The following is a 19,923-nucleotide window of genomic DNA, read 5'->3' as shown; positions in this document are numbered from 1 at the left end:
ATTTAAATCTGGCCAAGAGAAGTGAACGCTGTTCCAAAAGAACTGCAGTACAAAGTATCACATCCCACTCGTTTCTGGAAAGAAATATGCTGCAGTAAGAACCCGTATCATGTCATTCATTTTAAAATTGATTAAAAGCTTAGGACTAACTAAACAACTGGAACGACAGCCCTGCCCATCGCTTTAGTTACTGAATCATCTCAGCTTAGGTGCCCGTAAATTCTCTTGCACGTACATTTGCTCCTGCGGAGGAATCACACGCAGGAAGATTCGGGCTCCGCACTTCTCGGGTCACTTCTCTACAGAAAGAGCGAGCGAGGCTTTCACAATTAGCGCTGGCTGCAGAGGCCGGGCAACGGGGTCACCGCTCTGCAGCTTCTCCACAAAAGCCTCTGCCCACACAGAAAAATGCTTTCCAGTCTTTAGAATCACTGCTTAATAACAACCCCTAAAAAAATAAAAAGTGATGTCTTAAATTCCTGAATTACACCCAAATAACGAGTAACGAACTCCAGCAGATGCAAACCTTGGAGACAGAGCAGTATTAGTAGCCGGAATGAGCTAACTACATCTCACTTCACTCAAGGAATCTGCACTCAAACAGCCTCCCCTGCACAGCTCCCTCTTCTACCTGGTTTACAATAGATAAAGCAATTGATAATCAGAAGTTGGGTAAACTTCTATCTGGTAAATTCACTTAAAATGCAGCAGGGTTGACCAGCAATTAATATCAAACCTGAACACCTGCAAATTCCTGTGAATAACAGGAAAAAGAGCAAACCAAAAAATTCACCCTGGTTTCAACACTGTCGGAACTGAAGACGATATAAATGAAACTACATTTCCTACTCAACGTCATTACCAAAACCCCCTCTTTTTCTACAAAAAGAAATGTAGAACACTTTTGGCAACAACTACGAGAAGAAGTTCATTTACTAGAGATAATAAACGGTGCATCAAGGAGTGCTGAAATGCAGCCTCTTAAAAAAAAAAAAAAAAAATCAAAGTTCATTTATTAACAGGAGGAATGGCTTCAGTCAACAGCACCGAGGAGCCCTGAACCAAGCCGTGCGGCAGGGATTCTTGCCTGAGAAGCAGTCACTGCGGAGACAGCCGATTTGTAGTCGACCATGGGGCTGCAGGTCACACAAAGGAACCTCAAAGCAGTTTTAAACCATCCAGGACACCTGCTGGTGGTACCACGGAGCTCCTGAGCAGGCTCAAAACCGATGGAGCGCCCTGGGCGAACGTTGAGGCAGCTGCGCTGTTGCGAGCTCCGGGGCTACGCTCCCTTGCACAGGGAAATGGGCACAGAGGTTCACTTATCACACACAGGCGTAGTCTCAGCTTCTCTGATGACACATCATCAAGAGGCCAGGCGAAGAGCTCAAACGATAACATACGAGTCATTTTGCAGGTTATTAAGCTTAATAAATCACCATATGCTGTTTAGTGCTGTAGTTACTGGAGTGGCAGCAAGTAAGAGATCCAACAAACGCTGAGCATTTTCGCGAGACCGGAAAGTAGGGCTACAAGCATGGCAACGAAGGGGAGGATTTTTCATCAGGAAAGGACTAGAATCCAAAGTAAAACAAATATTCACAGTGACTGTGCTAAGTTTGGCAGATGTCTTTATGACACTGAGTTGAGATTACATCCACATTTTCAGACATTATTATACTGACCACTTCTGGTTCATCGCTGCATATTAATGTGGTTTAACACATTCTTCCACCATGTTAATTATACTGAGCCCACTGTATGTACTTAAGCTAGCCAGCCCTTAATGGACATAGAGCCTTGCTGCACCTCTAATTACTCTTCTTGATCACTTATGCCAGTACATGCATTATCTGAAAGCATATCTTGATTTCTTACTCCCCCCCTTCCCTTTTTTTTTTAAAGCAATAATCTAAAATTTAAAACCATTAAGTCAGGCACTCTGAATTATTGGTTTGCAAAATCCCAGAGTTCAATGGAAGATTGGGAAGGGCACGGATGATAAAAGTAATTTATGATGCTATGGTTATAAAATTTCTAGATCAGTTAGAGAAGGTACTACTCAAGTATTCGAACCACGTAAAAAAACCAAAAGATAAGTAACTATACAACAGCAATAACCTCTCAAGCCCTCGTGGTAAAAGCCCTTACCTATATCAGCTGCACACGAGGGTGCTGAATACATTGAAGGATTACAGAAAATCACGCTGTAGAAGAGTGTTACTATGACAAGAAACAGATCGACTACTGGAATAGCCCTCAACAGCTCAACCTGAGTTTCACTCTGCTCTTTCATTCCCTTTGTTTTTGTAGGGGCTATTCACTCTTAAACAGAAGCCTGAATTTTCTAAACTAGGACAAATAAAATATTTAAGCAACACCATTCTGTCAATATTGAATAGGGAAAAAAACCAAACCCACCACCATTTCATTGTAATACTGCCTTTGAGTCGTGAACAATGCAGTTATTGTATAAACAAAATGACTGATATCTTTGGACACAATTCAATGTAAACACTGATTGTACAGAAAAGAATGAAAATTACTAAGTTCATTCTTACCTTATTGTTTCTTCTATCAGTCGATCTGAGCTGAAAGCCAAAAGAAAAAAAAAATGAAGTTAAAAAAGGAACCAGCTCAATTTTAGATTATAAAAATCAAAGATCTCCATAACATAATCCTTCACAATTTTCCCTTAGAATGTCTTATTTCAGGATATTGTCACTTTTTGCTACTACATAGATTTGGTATACGTGAGAGTCCTTGGAGAAGACGCACACAGTGTCCTCTAGAGCAGCATTTCCTAACTGTGTGCAAGAACAGATGCTCAGAACACACAAAATACTGAGAATACAGAAGAAGGGGAATGGGCTCTGTGATTCCTGGCTAATTAATGTTAACTGAGCCTGATGTGTACCAGGAGCCCAGGACAGTTTGGAAAAGAGTGTTAGAGAAGGAAGCACCTATTTTTTTTCTCTTTAACCCTGGTCATTCCTGCCCACCCCCTCAAAAAAAACCCAATTAACAATAAAAACTGAGGCTTGGTGCCAGATAACAACATCTGCAAACCCTGCTTCAGAGCTAGTTTACCAAACGCTGTTTTATGGCGGTTAACGAGGCAAGTTCTTTCTATAGTAGTACCGGTTGGATGAGAATTAAATGATGCTTATGGGGAACGGAATACATGCCATCTGTAAGAGAAAGACTTTGGTAGCACGTGCCCCTTTCCCCTCACTGCCACACATTAATTTTCTACGTAGCATCGCTGGGAAAACGACAGCCTAAAATACGGCACCACAGAGAGAACATTCATTTAAAAACGAATGCGTGACATTAAGATGACAAACAAGATCCTCAGAAGACTTGAGCAATTTCTCTTTTTCTGTACTCAACCCATTATAGACCGGTTTTTAATCACTGTTTTACAGCCAATTATGAAAGCCCAGGAAAACATATCTTGTTAAAGCAATCGCTATCTCAAATGTAACACTGACATAGCACAGGTGACGCCAGCCCCGCTTCCCATACTGCGGAAACAGCGACGCACCCCTACAATTGCTCTGGTTACCCCACAGATTTACACAAACTCTTGTAGAATAACCAAAAAACCGCGAGTTTGCAGGTTAGGAAGGAGATCAATCTGATAGAAAGAAGTTTTATGTTGTACTGGATACTGCTTCCAGTATTGATGCAGAATTTATTGCTGCTAAACCGAAAGGATTAAAAGACTCTGAAAGGGCACGACCGTCTTCATCTTCCGCCCTCCTTGTTCCGAGTGTTTTGCCATCTCAGGAAGGGAAGGTACCAACAGCCTCCGGCGCAGCACAGTTCTGCCTCTGACTCAGCCGGAGCTGCCCGATTTGGAACTTTTCTTCAACCCACAGAAATTCTGGAGGTCCCCCCCCACCTCCAGCTGGAGGCACGGTGAAGGAGCACGTTGCGCAGCGTGCGCGTGCGTGTGTAAATGGCTCGGGGGGGGGGGGGGGGCAGATGCTAACAGAATGTCCTTATTTGTCTGTGAAGAGGAGTGAAAACATGCAGGTTGCTATTTCAGTCTAGTCCATGGCTTGAAATATGGAGACAGCACACAGAGCACTAAAAATATTTTGCCCAATTTTAAGTTGAGAGGGACTCAACTGGGGCAGCAAACACTGGAACACTTCTTTCTGCTCCCAAAACAAAGCCACACACCCATCAGTTGCAAGTACATCGGTTTAATCAAATAAAACCATTTTCATTCACTGTGTGGTATTTATTACCGCTGGCACAGAGAAGTAAAACACCATAGTTATGTACACAAAATGACGTAAGCAGCCTCAAGTCCCACAGCATCCGACGATGTCCCCAAGGCAAGCAGAACAGAAAAAGCGACGCATTCAAGATTTCTGTAATTGCCGATTTTCAAAGATACAAAATTCAACTGAGAATGTGCCTTTCACGCACAGATAGTCTCTAACAGTCAAGTGTATCACATGGGCGGTGCAAAGTAAGATTCAACTGCAAAAACATCCGAAAACAGTCTGAAAAGCAAGAACGGTGCACAAGAACGCACCATTTTTTAAAAGGTTGAGTTTCTGTTTGGTTGTTTTCGTGTGTGGTTTTGAGTTTTGTTTCTTTTTTTAAATTTATGAACAACAAAAAGATACCAGGAGCCAAGCTGGAAATAAGTTACACTAATTCTGTGGCACAAAACACTGCGAGAACAGTCCTATTAAAAAAACTCTCTACCCTGGAAAAATCAGCAGCAGCATTACCAACTCTTTGTCCATTTAACCGATGAAATTAGAGTATTTTCGTGTTGATGAACTGAAGACGACAGGGAAGTTGAACACATTCGGAGCCCTTAAGCGAACTACGATGTTCTCCACGGTTTTCAAGGCACAAAAAAATTAGGCTTGCCCATTTGCAGCAGAGAGACTAACTGCTTTTTATGTTAGAGAAAGCTGTAGTTAAGCAGTTTTATTACTTAATCAGAGATGTAAACACAAAAAGTATTTAAAAGCTTCAGATTCAATTATATTATACTGCATTATTTTTTATATATGTATGTATACACATATATAAAAATAGACACTGGAAACGTAGCTACCTGTAAAATGATGGCACACGGAAGTTAATAAAAATATATAAACCCAGAAATAAACAGTTCTCTATACCAACAAACACAGACATTAGATGCAAATGCCAACACAAGGCATTTAATGGGCATCTGAAGTCACAAGATCAATGTTTCTCCAGTTATGGGGAAGTCATCCCAACTATTTAAAAGCATGAGATGCATATGAACTTTCTTCAGAATGACTAATGTATAGGAAAGGACAGACTGAACTATAACTCTTATAGTCTTAAATAAATAGCTGGGAAGCGTACAGATTTACTAAACATGACTTCCAGTATGTTCTTCCCACCCCAAGAAGCAGCGCCTTTCGATGGCCTGCAAACCTCCAGCAGGTGAACAAACCCCAGCAGAAAATGGCAATGACATTCACTGCAATTTTGGTAAGGGCAGCACGAACAGGAACATTTTACGGTAAAAATCTGCACATCAGAATTCCTTAAGAGTTCTGTTAAGTTTAGTACTTTCTGCAAAAGTTCAGTTGAAGCAGATGCTCGAGGCTCTCCTAAAGGCAGTAACATTCACTCACACAGCACCTCTTAAAAGTCTTTCAAAGTTCTTTGCAAATACAGATAGTAACGTTCACTTAGAGTGATACCCAAACAGAAGCAAACAGTTGTGTCATCATTTTGCAGTTCATAACCATAGAAAATAACAGTCAGATTTAAGGAAGATCAGGAACACAAAGTACAACAGCGCCCAGAGACTCAAGGGAAGTTTGCAGATCTCTGACTACCAATAGCTTGTTTTACACAAATAGAAGTCATTCTCAAAATTACAAATAATGTTCATTTCAACTGTTTGACAGAATTAAAAAAAACAACACTGCAAGGGGTAATTTTGCTTAACTTACACGTTCAAAACACTATAAAAAAAGAGGCTAAAAAAAAAAATTAATCTCTTGACTGCGTTCTTCTGCTTTCTGAGCAAGCACAACAAATCCAGTGGACATTACCTTATGAACATCCAAGCAAGCAAACGATGGTTCTGGGCAATATTAATCTGATTTACCATCTGTTTCAACAAGCTATGTATTTTCACCTGTCGAGACAGATGGCACTTTGACAAAGCCATTTAAAAATACTATACGAAAGAAACGCTGAAAGATGCTGAGGCAATCACCTACTGTAATAAATGGCACAAATCCAACAGTAGCAGTCATGCATATGAAATAATCAGGCCTCTGTGCAACTGCTGTCTTCAAAAAAGATTGTGCAGTTTGTCATTTAAATACGCAGACAGGTAAATTAAGCCAAAGGAAAAATTAAGCGAAATATGCCTCTAGGATAGAAAAGAAGCCTGCCCCTCATCACGTCAAGCTTTTACAACTAAAGAAAGCATTTCATGTGGTTTGGATTTTAAAGCAAATCTCTATGGCAGTAGTTAAAATTCAGTAATGTAGATTATGACTTAGATGAGGACCGGGCTTCTCCCATGTCCATAGAGTTTGCTACTGACTCACTAGCTAGTACCAATACAAGCGCTTGTCGGAGAAATGAGATACAGCAGTAAGACTCATCTGCGCACAACTCATTTCACAATGCACTTTAAACCCTTCAGATGAAATTAAGGGCAGTATTGCCACAAAGAATAACTTAAAATTATTAAGGAAAACCCCTGTAAAATAAATTAATATAGCACTTGATAACTATTTTCTTACTTTCATAAAGAATAATTACAGAAATAATAATTCCACTTTGTTCTTTCTCTAACTGCAGGATCCATCCCTAGTCTCAGCTCTCTCAAACTGCCTGCGATAAATCTTTCCTGTTTTCACAGTCCCGGATCACCAGGCAATGTGGAGCTTCTGAGAATGCAAATATTGCAAACCACACTTGATACTCTAACAGAGATGCACAGATTATGACGAAGCAAATCAGACTTATAAAGTCAGTTACTTCCATCATAATAATCATTCCTAGCTCACAAGTAAAAGAAACACTGCACACACACAACTCCCGCCCAGCTCCAATTCATTTTTTCTGCTTGCCATCAACGTACCTTATGATCTAAAAAATTCGGAAGATCATTAAGCTCTTTAAAAATTTAAGTGGAAGAATGTAAAGCAGAACTCTCTGGTTTTTCTTCCTGTGATATCAAACAAGACATTCCGGATATTCTAAGACTTGTCGCAAGCTTGATCGAATTTAGTGTCAAAGAAAGAGTGAATGCCAGTGGAGCTGCTTAGGTAGTTTGGGCAGTTTCCTACAGTTCTAATGAAGACAAAAATTGGTGTAGAAGCCTACTCGTGGACTGAGAGCCGACACAAGAGCAGGGCGAGACAGACATACCTAGGGTATGCGACACCCAAAGACAGAGAATTTATAGTAGAGGCACCACAAAATCCGCTCCCGTGTTTTTATCGAAGCGCAGAAGGAGCGCCTGCTATGAATGCACAGCATGCAACAGCAGAGCCAGGAAAAGAATAGATTTGACTGCGAAGCATACATCTTACGTTTCCAGCATGAGAAGAGCTAGCTGGCCAAAACCAAAGATGTGAGGTAAAACGGGCATTTTCAGGGATGAACAGTTTGCCCACAGAAACCATTCTGAAAGCAGAGAAAGGCTCAAATACCGACACAAACTGCTATCTTTTGTGGGTTCCCTTTATCCGTTAATTGAAGGATAAATCTGGATGCTAAGAAGGTGCAATGTTTTCACGCTTTCTGTTGCGGTAGGCAAAATGAAATAAGAGCCTACAACAATCAAACATAAAAACCAGCACAAACATGAACATTAAGTCAACGTATGGATTTACTCCAAAGGAACAATACGTTATCAACAAAATCACACCTACAAACTCTAAACACGTAAGTAAGCTTATTTCTGCAGGTCATTGTACTGGGGAGTCTGAGACTCAGTAATCTCTTTCAATAAGAATGAGGAATGGTTGCACAATTGGAGAAGAAAAAAAAGCACAATAGCACAACACCGGGTTGCTTTTAATCAAGGCAAGCAATTTGTTAAATCTAGAATGAAAGGCACTGGAACATAACCCATTGCTCTAGGCAGGAGTTAATCAACATTATTTGGTGTTGAATTTCTTTCCAGATGGTTCACACGTACCTTGCATATGAGAAAAAACAACAACAAACCAACATGCAAAAGGCATGCTTTTCACCTCAGGGAAGAATCTGCCAAAGGATTTCCAGGAAAATAAACTGGTGGTTGTTGTTGGGGAAAGCTATTTTCTCCAACCTGCAATCCTATGACACAACAATCACTAGAAATTGGACTCCTAGCTCCATCGCTAAGTAAATATCTTGACAGCTTATCAATTCCGACAATTTGGACTTAAGCTAAGCTAACATAAGTACTTCCTTTGCAGCTGTCTGACATCTGTAAACGTTTAATGTCTACATAGGCACAGCAACCAATGAAAAGATTAGGTGTTCTAACTCAGTTGAAAGAATAATTTACTGGATGCCAGCAAATACCAAGGGATGCTCTCCCTTTGCGGAGAGACCACTGAATACAGGGATCCATCTTCAGTGCTCCAAGGACACCAACGGGTTGTTTCTCCCGGATTTCCAAAGGGTACTACAGTCTGTGCCTCCACTGAACTCCATGGACTTGTCTGGGAATTAGCAACAGAGTGAACGAAAACGCTTCTGCAAAAAGAGGAGTTAGCCAAGAAAGCTCTTTGGCACATAGAAAGACTACCGGCGAGAGTGCCTGATGTTTGAGAGTCCCCAGAGGGTGAGCAACAGCAATACTTCTTCCTCTAAAGCTAATCTATAAGGAAATAAGAGCCTTCTCAATAATCTGCAGTATACAGTTTACCCAAAGAACAGAGTTAAAAACTTAAAATGAAACCAGCTCCTATCATCTAAATGAAGTGCAGCAGCTGGTTGCCTATTAGTACGCACAAACCCAGTGCCAGGATGGCACCACCAGCCACATAATGAGGTTTCCAGAGGCTCTCGATTCATGGTTGTGAAAGTTCCTGGATAGATTGACCCTCCCATATAATTGCTCCATATTACCCATAGGAACAAAGTTAAATGAACTGAGAAGGGCAAGCCTTACTGTAAGCCATTATCAGTAACCACAACTGTCAGAACAATTCCAGTAACTTACTAATGGACTCTATCGGCATTTCCTCAAATTTTACATGCTGCACGCGGAACTAGCGTTCAGCAGGAGTGCTGTTTTCACTATTTTGTCTGGTTTAAAACATATAATTTAGATTATACTTTTAACTAAAGGGAAGAAACCCTCAAAACCAAGCAACACAGCCTTTGGTACCCAACAACGATCTGACGAAAAATGAGCTTTACCAAGATAACCTGCCGTTACTGATTCATTGGGCACACACAGACAAGATAGATGCACAACTTACAAGAAACACAAGCTGTTCATAATCTGTACTGTAACAAAAAAAGATTGTGCCACTTCCTAGCTCAGTGGTTTTTGACTAAAGCTAGAAAGAGCCAAAAAAATCGTTCGACCACTCACACACTCCGAAGTAACCAAAAGAGAACACAAGGAGGAAAGTCTTCCAGAAAAGCCCCATCATATAAACAACTCTGTAATCACTATCTTTTTGATTTCCAGTGAAGCTAACACAGAAATGAAGTGAGAGTTATCCCTGGGATGACAATCCAATTTTAATTTAGTACAAACCCCTAAAATACACATTGATAGAAATGTATTCTGCTTCCTAGCTGCGTTTTCACCTGCTGTGGTTTTGAGGGTTTGTTTGGTAGACGTACAAAGCTACATGGCTTTCATCCAGGACTCGGCCACAGTACCTAATGTTACAACTATCTACCTGCCTGTTTATTAAATTTCAGAAAACGATTCTTAAAATTGCATAGTTAACTAATACAATATAATGAACGCACGTGGTTCAAACTTTAGAGTGCACACTGCATTTAAACCATCTACAATCCAAATTCAGGGTGAAATTCCTTAATAGGAATTTCTAAGTTTTTCTTCTGACCCAATTTCACTGTGTTCTTAGGCTTGCCTTTTTATCTAAGACTGAACAAGCTGCATTCTTCCAGAAGTGTGACTATGCTCAATATAAACAAGTCTCTCAAGTGAGAGGAAAGCACTCTGTATCTTTCACTTGACAAGGAAACTAAGGTCCTTGAAAGGTTCAAAGCAAAATTGTATTACCAGGCTAAAATAGGCAAGCTTTAGTGGGAATTTGGATCTAGTTCTGCTTACCACCATGGATTCGATAGACAGTATCCTCAGCAGACGGGAGTCGATGCCTTTAATCAAACCACTGCTAAAGCACCAGACTACGGTACCAGCACAGCCTACCATACAGCAGCCAAGAACGACGAGAACCTCATTCCGATGCATTAGTACAGAGGTTCAAATTAAATAAACTCAAGAATGACACTTATACGGTAATATGATAACTTCCCAGAGGTACACGCTGTATTTGAGAAAAATTGAAATAGTCACTATTTAACATATCCATAGGCATCAAATGGAATTCAACAGCTGGTTTGTACAGGTTGTTCCAATGGCAAACACTGAGCAAGCGCTTCTGGCCTTAAAGAGGGAGCAAGCACGCGGGCAAGCTGACAAAGCAAACGATGTGCCACATTAGAATAGTAAGCGATTCTCAGATTCCACATGAGAAATTCTATAGAACTCCACCATTGTTAATCCTGTTCAAAAGATGCACCTACTTTTCAGAACCAACCCATGTAAGAAGGATTTCAGTACTTGTCAAAATCCTAATTTCAGTACAGACCCTGGGGGGGGGGGGGGAAGCTGTCCTAGTTAAGAAACAGTGTTGAAAGGAAAGCTAAAAACAAATAAAACATGCATCACTGACTTGTTTATTTCTGAAATAAGCAAGAAACTTCAGAAACAAACAGAGAGCTCTGAAGTTTGAAGTGTGGTTTTATACCCCTCCCTCTCCCCAAAATCAAGGGCATAGCGTTGTTTTTAAGGTAAAGCTCAAAACCGAGAACCAGAGCAGAGCTTTAGCCCCAACCACCCTTTTGCTGTGATAGATATATGAGGGTAATCTTTCACACTGTGTTATGAGGGTTTGTTCTCTAGTTTCTGCAGACGTTCAAAAAGACCCAGGATAGTTTCTGTTGCCTCTTTCCTGGGGGTACATGGAAGTTCATGCATAAACCTTCCTATTTTATACAGATGAAAAGAAAACAATGAATTTGAGGTTCTTAATGCTAACACCTGCGTGACTGCATCCTTTGTCAACTGGATAATTCAATTGTGTACGGGAAGTTACAAAGGCAGCCCCCAAAGTAGGCTACGCGCCATGTTTGTGGTGGGTTCACTGGGTTTGGTCCCCCTCCCCTTCTTCAAATATCATTCATTTATAGACATATTGAGGTATAAAAATATCACAACGGTCATCAATGTCAGGAAAAATACTGATTAAAGTATTTTTTTTAAGCAATCCAACTATAAGGAAAGCCTGCAAATAAACCCTGTAAGATTATATTCATCTTTGGTTTAGTGTTTTGGGGTAGGTTTCTTTTTTAAAGTCCTAAATACAGCACAGGAAGATGAAAAGCACTAGTTGATTTTACTCTAACGAAGCTCAAGCTATTTTTAGAGGGAAAACCTCTTTTAAATCCTGAAGTGCTTGGCTGATTTTCATGCTCTTTTATTAAGTTATTTATAAATAATAACGATACCCAGGAGAGCATCTTCCTTCATTGCCTGCAGGCTTTGAACCTCCCCAAATTCTCGTTAAACTACTTCAATAACTTGCTCATACAGTCATATAATTACAGTCACATAAAGAGCAGTGAAGTTTCTTTTCTCCAAAAGACATGAACCATCTCCCTCACTGAGGAAATATTTACTATTAAAATAAGGAAATATGTAAGTTGTGCTCAGTCTGGTGTTGTAGTTAGGTATAGGATATGCCCAGGTCTCTGGGACTCTGACAGAGGAAGCCACTCCAGCCACTTACGAAGCGGCCTCGTGTCGTTCTACCATGAAACTTCGAGACAGAGGTTCTGCCAGCAGGCTTGGAAAGAAAATCCATCCGGTTCCACGCAGGTATGAGGCTAAAGGAAGGAATCACTGATGCGTAACCGCAATCGAGAAAACGCTGCAGCAATAGGAAACAAAGCAGAAAGAGAAAACAGAACCGTATTTGGAAACGGGATTACAGTACAAGTCGTTGGGGGCATCTTTAGGTAAGCTTTTGCAATACCAAAAATCCTCCTTTGTTTAAATCCCTTCCTTGAAACCCATTTTATTTGTGCTACTGCTCAGACAGACCATATAGCCCTTCCCAAACCATCCGCGTTACGGATATTCAACGGTAAGTCAGTCAGTCAGGTAATTACCGCAGTCATTCTGACGGGACAGCCGAGGCACCACCTCACACGTTTAATGCGATAGTTTCCCCAACTTCCTTATTCCAGAACCAAAGAAAACAAGCCAACGGTACTCGGGAAAACAGTGACACGCCACTGCCAGAGCTCTTGCGATTCATGGCCCGCAGAGAAACATTTTAACCCATATTGCTCAATCTCTCCTCGCACTGTGTCTTTCAGTCCAATAGACAAAGCGCTGCAGCCCTGGGTCACTGCTGCACAGCAAGTTTGCAGCCAAATCACACCGTATTCGGTGCTTCTTGGCAAACAGTCCAAACCAAGGCCGTGGATAGCACGGACCGTCTTTTCATAGCAGAAATGTTTTGTCTTTTCATAACTGCTATAAAGCAAAGAAAATTATTCATTATCAAGGGCTGCTTCAGTGGAAACCCGTATTAAAATTCAGAGAACGGAGTGAGGAGAACACCACGTTCTGCTTTGACACGAACAAAAAATAAGTTTCGTTTAGAGGCAAGTTTTGCAATTGAAAAAAAAAAAAAAAAAAAAAGACAAACTTCTCGGGCCTGACTAAAGAGGAGCTCAGCAGTGGGGAGGCTGCAGAGCAGGCAGCCAGCAGGCACCCCGGCGAGAGGCTCATCCACCCCTCCCTCCCCGCTGCCTCCCGGGCCACCTTGGGAAGAAAGAAGAACTCGGTGAATTAGTCCTTTCTCCTACAGTCTCTTTCTTTCCAAGAGAAGACGAAGGAGATGCAGTGGCGAACCACGCGTCAGCTGGAACAGTAACTGCCCGGGTATCTGCGCGCCCCCCTGCAAGGGGAGGCGAGGGAGGGGGTGGAAGGGGAGCCCACAGCGGTTCTCCAGTTTTAATCCAGTATGAAGGTCCACTGAAAGCCACAGGAACCCGAGCAGCAACAGCACAGCGATCGGAAATCAGGGCGTGGGGAGCAGAGAACAGGGATAACAAAGAAAAGGAAGTTAAATTAAGGTGGAAAACGGCTAGCTTTTTCCCAAAAGATCACCACACCTGTAACCAAAACCCTGTAAGGTGTGTCAGCATCTCATTAAGCTGACTTCTCCATGCCAACCAGTACTGAAGTGAAAACTCGTAAGCAACATTAGTATTTAGAGGAAAAATGGCCAAGAAGTCACTCCCTTTATTAAGATCCGGATTGTATTACGAACAAAGTTTGAAAGCAGTTTCCTGGTGATTATTCTCTACTGCATGTGGCCATTTCTGCCCAAAACCCAACAGGAAATTTGAAGTAGTTCTGCTGAAAAATGAAATGCAATAATAATAGCAATAAAAATATCAAGTGCTCCAGAGTACTTCAACATGTATGAAGCACTGCATGAACATTAATTTATCCTAATTATCTCCGTGAATCAGGTATGTATTATTAATAGCACCATTACGCAACTGCTGCAGATTCCCGTTGTTTCTTTTGCTCATTTCTCTTATTCCTCTTTTCCCTTTCACATGCAGAAGACATCCCTCTGATTTGTTTGCTCTCCTTTTCTTCTTCAAAGTTCCTCACCCACCTGCTCTGGCACCCTTACCCTCTCTGTTCCCGGTGCTAAACACTTGAGGACGCACAGGGGTGTTCTGCGCCCTTAGGCAGCCTCAACGCTTTGAGCGGGTTCATCTCACCCACCTGCATCACTTACACCTGATGCTCCAAGCTTGAATTTTTTTTTACTGGATAGACTGCTAACCTGCATAGCAACGCTCACCAGAAACAGGCAGTCATCTGACAACGATTAAATTCAGCTCATGATATCTGCACCAGCACAGGCTCCCGCTTCGCCACCAGCCACTTCTTTTGGAAAAGGACAACTGTCTGATTTTTGAGCACTGGAGCCGAGTAATAAAGGAATACTCATACAGCGGCCTTACAACGACAGAACAAATTTACTACAGCAAATGCTGACGACCACTAAGTGGTCTAGTTTTCATCTAGTTCTACAAGGAATTCGTCATAGGTAATAAAATCCGTAATTTCCATCTAAACCTTGGAAGCCTTCATCAATTTTTACACAAATTCATCAGTATCACCCGATATGCTGTCGTTCACTTACAATGCAAGTACTAACACAAGGGAAATTTTCACTCGCCTGCACATGCAATATTGCAAATTTAATCAAACACATTAGTCCCTTCTTTGCTGACTTAGGCTATAACTCATCAATAACTGCAGAATTTCTCAGGGCAAACACTAAGTTGACAGGACTCTTTCCTCTGAGGCAGCACTTTTCAGAGCAGTTTTTAAAATGGTAAGCTAAACCAATTCATCAAAATTGTTTTCTTTAGATGGAAAAAGAATTACAAGAAAAAAGTTGACTTGTTTACCTCCCTGGCCAAAAGCATACAAACAGAAAAGATGAGACAAACACCTTTACTGAATGGCACAGACCCGAGCAAACGAGCATTCAAAAATCAACGGCAAACATAACTGTGCTAGATTTGGTATTTCCTTAAGCATCTGACATGCCAAAAGATGTGAGGTATTAGGTAAAAATATTAACAGGGCATCGATATTTGACAAGACCCGTCTGCCAGCCTCATTTCAATTAACAGGTGTTAAAATTTTTATTAAAAAATTTAGGCATTATTGTTTTTCTTTCCAGAGGTAGGCAAAACCATCCTGGAACTATCGCAATAGAAGTTAAGCAGGAAACTGAGTGACTTAGAAACGTTCTGCCTCCTATCCAGTCAATAACATTTCTAGACAAATCTCCTTTCCCGATAAAATTCAGGATCAGCCGATTTATAAAATGAATTGAACCGGCAGCGAAGCTTTCGGCTAAAGAGAGGCGAAGGCGATACGCTTTCTCTAACACTCCCCGAACCGGGGTGCGGCAGCGCAGAGCCCCGCGTGCCCCCAGCCCGAGGGCTGCCCCGGCACCACCGTGAGCCTGACGTGAAAGCGCACAACCGCCTTGTGCCAGCAGCACTGACACGGCAGCCAGCCCCACCCAGGGAAAGTGAATCCAAATGGACGCACCATCCTCACGGCTTAATGGACAGGAGGTTTATGTACCACAGGCACAGCAAGGGCTTGCACGGCGCTTCAGCTGTTGTAGTTCCCTTGGTGCTAAACATACATCCGATCCTTTTATTCATCAAAATTTGGTACTTTCAGATTATTTTATTCCCCCTCCTTTTTTTTTTTTTGATTACCTACATGTGCGAAATTCACGCGGACAAGTTCTCCTTCATTCTTAAGTCTTTCTATAAGAGATGACGTTCGAGACGTAAGAGAAAACTAAAAGGCACATTTGGGCAAAAAGGAGAGGTCTCTCCAAAGTCCCTGCCAGAGAAGAGCTTTCCGGCTCTCCTCCTCCCACTCCCAAGTGAGATACCACCACGAACAATACCGCCCAGGGCTGCCAGCATGCTTTTTAAAGAGCATTCACGGAAAACGCAGCCAAGAGTAAACTCAAGTTTCCGCTTGTCCCGTCTCACGTGGTAGTGCATAAAGAAAACGGCTGACAGCCGCGTCTGGTACTCCGCAGTGGGGTAATAGCTCATACATTCTCCATTATCAGATCATGGAATAAATATGTAATAGGTTAAAGTACTTAATATTATAAATTAAGCAGGGTCAAGACCAACTGAACACTCCAATATTCGATACAAATATATCATTGCTGTGGCATTACTTCATTACTCTGCAGCATATAATAACACACCTGCAAAGTTTATGTTCCCATCTCCATTCTTCAGGCTTTTTTCATAGGTTTCACAACTTCACTAAAAATACATTTGAATTTTTACTTTTGCGTCTCTGTGACAATGTGTATATATTTATCATGTAGTTCTATCAATTAGTCTAGCACCATGATTTACTGCACTGCACATACTCGGCATCAAGACTCAAACACGGTTTGTCAGCGGAGCATGTTTGATATAATCTGCCAGCTCCTGGTGATTTCTTGGGACCTTTTGCTAGCTTTTACAGCTTTTTGGCATTAATTGCTCATTAACGGCTTTCTCTGAAGACAAGTATGTTGAAACTCTTTAATAATTTCCTCTGCCAGTATCTATTTCTGAGCTTACTGATACACAATTCAATAAGTTTTGAACATCTTGCAAGCTTTGATTTCTCGCCAAGGTTCTCTTCTGCTTCTACACCAGATTTCTTCAGACACCTTAGTTATCTCCACCTTGCAGTAGCATTCCAAGATTAGTTTTGGCCCCTGTTTTCCTAAAGATCCCCAAATCACAGTTATTTATTGTTTTCTTTTTCTCAATGTTGTGGTTTTTTTTCTGTTTTTTTTTTTTTCTTTAAGTCTTGACATTTTCAAATAATCACCTACAAGATGGTTAAACTGTTTCTGAAAGTGCCTTGTTTAATTCTATTTTTCATGCATTTTTATCCTAAAAACATACTTGAGAGGTCAGTATGTTTAACAAGATCAAAGTAATCGATGCCTCAGCGAGCGCTGGGTTCAATTTCTGAAGAGATCTGCAAGATAACGTTTACAAAATGTTTTAAGTTTTCAAACTTTTCAAAATAGTGCGTTCACAGGAATGTCACTTTCTTATAAGCATATTTTACAAATCCAGAAATATTTTATTTGTAGCTTTTTTTAACAAAATGCCAAATGTATAAAAGTATTTACTACCCCTCCAATAAAAAAAGGCAAAATCAAAAAACCCAAACACAACATCTAGAAAGAATCAGGTTTACTCAGATTAACTGACATTGATTCTTCAAAGTCCAACATTTCAGGTAACATTCACCACCAAAATATTAAGACTGCGTTTTTTTTTCCTGGAAACTTTACATTTCCTGATCATACACGTTTAATAATACATTCAACCTAACAAAAATCTTAATTCAAGCTTTAAATTAATTAATTCTTAAGTATTAAAGATATCGAGGATACAGTTGCGGTAAGCAAGAATCAAAACATTTCCTGTAAAAGCTTTTTGTGCTGTTCTGGCTAGAAGTTCAAGTTATCTTAACAAAGCACATTTGAGAAAGCCACAGGTAATTTTTTATTTTTATTTTTTTAAATGAAAGCCTGCCCTCTGGTGTAAGACTGAAGTTTAGCATGACTACAGTCAAGAACTCAGAAACAGGATAATCGGTGATACTTCTTGACTATCTAGAAAACACGAACCTTCCAGCGCTCCTCCTCTGGAGTGTGCTGCTGTTGCTGAACGGAGAACACCCAAAGCAGCTACTACTCATAATCTAATGCCCTCTCTGCAGCAAGAATAAAAAGAAAGTGCTTTCTATTTTTCTTGTTATCTTGGCCAATAAACTACAGTCAATTTGGAAATATTTAAGTGCACAGGTAATTTTGGAATTAGTGTCTTCCATCACCTTTTGTACACAATCAGTAGAGGAAAAAAAGGAAAATAAGGTTCTTTGCTGTCTGATTCTGACAAATAAAGGAGAAGAAAGAGAAAAATAGCTAAATCATTGGGACTTTGTTTTGTTTTTTAACCCTTATCCCAGTTAGTACACTGTAAAGGCACCCACTTTCTTGAGAGGAGGCCAAGCATGACGTCTGAGTCACAAGTGACTTGCGAAAGCCCACTGAAGACAATATATTGATGTCACTCAGTGCTGACAAGATCCTAAAGTCAAAATCACTCAAAACTACCATGACTACTACCTACTACACGCATTTCACAGTCAGCACGAGCAATAAATGTTTATCCAGCTGCATAAGTAGCAGCACTGCCACAGAACACATATTGTCCGCAATGAATGTCTGGCACTCACTACAAAAAGACAAAGCTTTCACCCATACTTGAAATTAAGAATGTTTCACCCCCCAGAGAAGTTAGACACCTCCAACACAAGTGAAAAACAAATAACACCTACTTTCGAAGGTGTTCGTGTTCCTTCAGGAACAGTTCTGTTCTCCTGTTATTCACTCCAGACCCACTTTTATATGATCTAAAATGTAAAAAATAATAAGTTGAAAAACACTTTTTCCAGAGGCAATTCATTAGACAATATTAACTGATTTACATACCTATCATGCTTTGTTACTCTGAAGCGACCAAATAGAAAAGTTCTGCACATTTTTAATGTAATTTGGCATACCATAATAGTTTTACTTTAAAAACATTAATTCCTCTTCAGTTAAAAAAAAAAAAAAAACACAAACCAAACCAGAATCTTATCACAACCTTAATAAAAGGTGTCAATTCAAATAATTTTTTTTGCTTTGTTCAGAGCACAGATGAATAAGCTATGCCATAAGCTACGTGTTCTCCTACAGGAGAACTGCCTTCTCCCTCCAAGGACAGTCCTATGTCATTGCCATAACACACAATATGACTTACTCGATATCTTTTCGTACCGAACCCAACAGATTCTCCCTTTCCCGTATTGCCAAGAAGTTCGCTTTGGTTTTGTGGAATTCGTGCGTATAATCCTGTAATGAAACAATTACTCCAAAATGAGGATCGTGAGATCAATTTAACAAAACGATATACTCAAGTAAGATCCAACCATCATTTAAAATGTCAACTGTTCTCTAATACAAAGTGCAAGACTAACTAAGTAACATCAAAAATGCTTGAAAGTTAATGCAAAGTATTTTTAAAACTCTGTGCTCTTGCAGTATTTGCTAACTTTTGATAGGTACAGCTAAGGTTATAGAGGGAAATCCACTGTAATTCCTTGTCCCAATTTCATATATCTTCACCTTTCTGATGAATTATCATTTTGTGTTGGAATCTCCCATTACTGGCTGAATAAGAAGCCGTAGCAAAGCCTACTTATTTGGTGCGGTAAAGATGTTCTTGGGTTTATTTCACCTTACACCAGATGAAAAAAAAAGTCTTTTCTAAACAGTGACAACAACTTTTTTTAATGTTCAAGTTGCAATTTTACATTTCAGGCAGCTAGTACTTCTTGAAAACCAATTTAACTGGCAATTGGTGTCCACCAAAGTCATTGTAACATTTAGCAGAATTTTTCATATAAATGCTATGGCTTTTACAAAACACTATGCTTTTTATATTGTATAAGTACAAACCAGAAATTAAACTGTGTATGACCAGCCAATAAATAATAAATCATGCATTTTTAACACTACTATGTTATGAAAACATCGACAGTTTGAAACATTGTTGATTTATAACACTAATTAGTAGCTTTAGCCATCACATTTCCTTCAAGTCCCTTTAGTAGTTTAGATAAGAAAACACGATTGCAAACGTATCTTAAATGTGATGTTCCCTCTCATATTGCTATGTGACCAACCACACAGACAAGATAACTAATTACAGTTCCATTCCCCTTTTGCTATATAAAAGATACCTATACAAGACGGCATGCTTCACTGTTCTTAGCTAGGTGCTAGTCACCAACATGACATAAAAAAATGCTATTTTTTTCAAGTCATAGTTCATTTACTGGGGTTCTCAAAGAGAAGAAAAGTGAGATGGGATCAGTGGCATTTAAATCTTCTGGCAAGACATTCAAGCATGCTGTGATATCAGCACTATTAATAATGATTCCAAACAAAACAACAAAATAAAAGCAAGAAG

The 19,923-nt window shown here is 40.2% G+C and overlaps 1 protein-coding gene across 3 annotated transcripts in view; it reads right to left on the bottom strand.

Annotated features, from left to right (window-relative positions):
• Window positions 1-19,923, bottom strand: part of GOSR1 (golgi SNAP receptor complex member 1) — a 31,126-nt gene that overhangs the window by 8,347 nt on the left and 2,856 nt on the right. For all 3 annotated transcript variants that reach the window (XM_082493184.1, XM_082493185.1, XM_082493186.1), the window contains exons 5-7: window positions 18,712-18,803; window positions 18,245-18,319; window positions 2,562-2,591 (exon numbers count right to left, since the gene is read on the bottom strand). In XM_082493184.1, the coding sequence (XP_082349310.1) occupies window positions 2,562-2,591; window positions 18,245-18,319; window positions 18,712-18,803 (197 nt within the window). The remainder of the gene's footprint in view (window positions 1-2,561; window positions 2,592-18,244; window positions 18,320-18,711; window positions 18,804-19,923) is intronic.

Source organism: Vanellus vanellus, assembly GCF_965231255.1.
Source record: "Vanellus vanellus genome assembly, chromosome: 19".
NCBI classification, from domain to species: Eukaryota; Metazoa; Chordata; class Aves; order Charadriiformes; family Charadriidae; genus Vanellus; species Vanellus vanellus.
The sequence above is the reverse complement of the archived record's forward strand: the minus strand, read 5'-3'. Positions and strand labels throughout refer to the sequence as shown.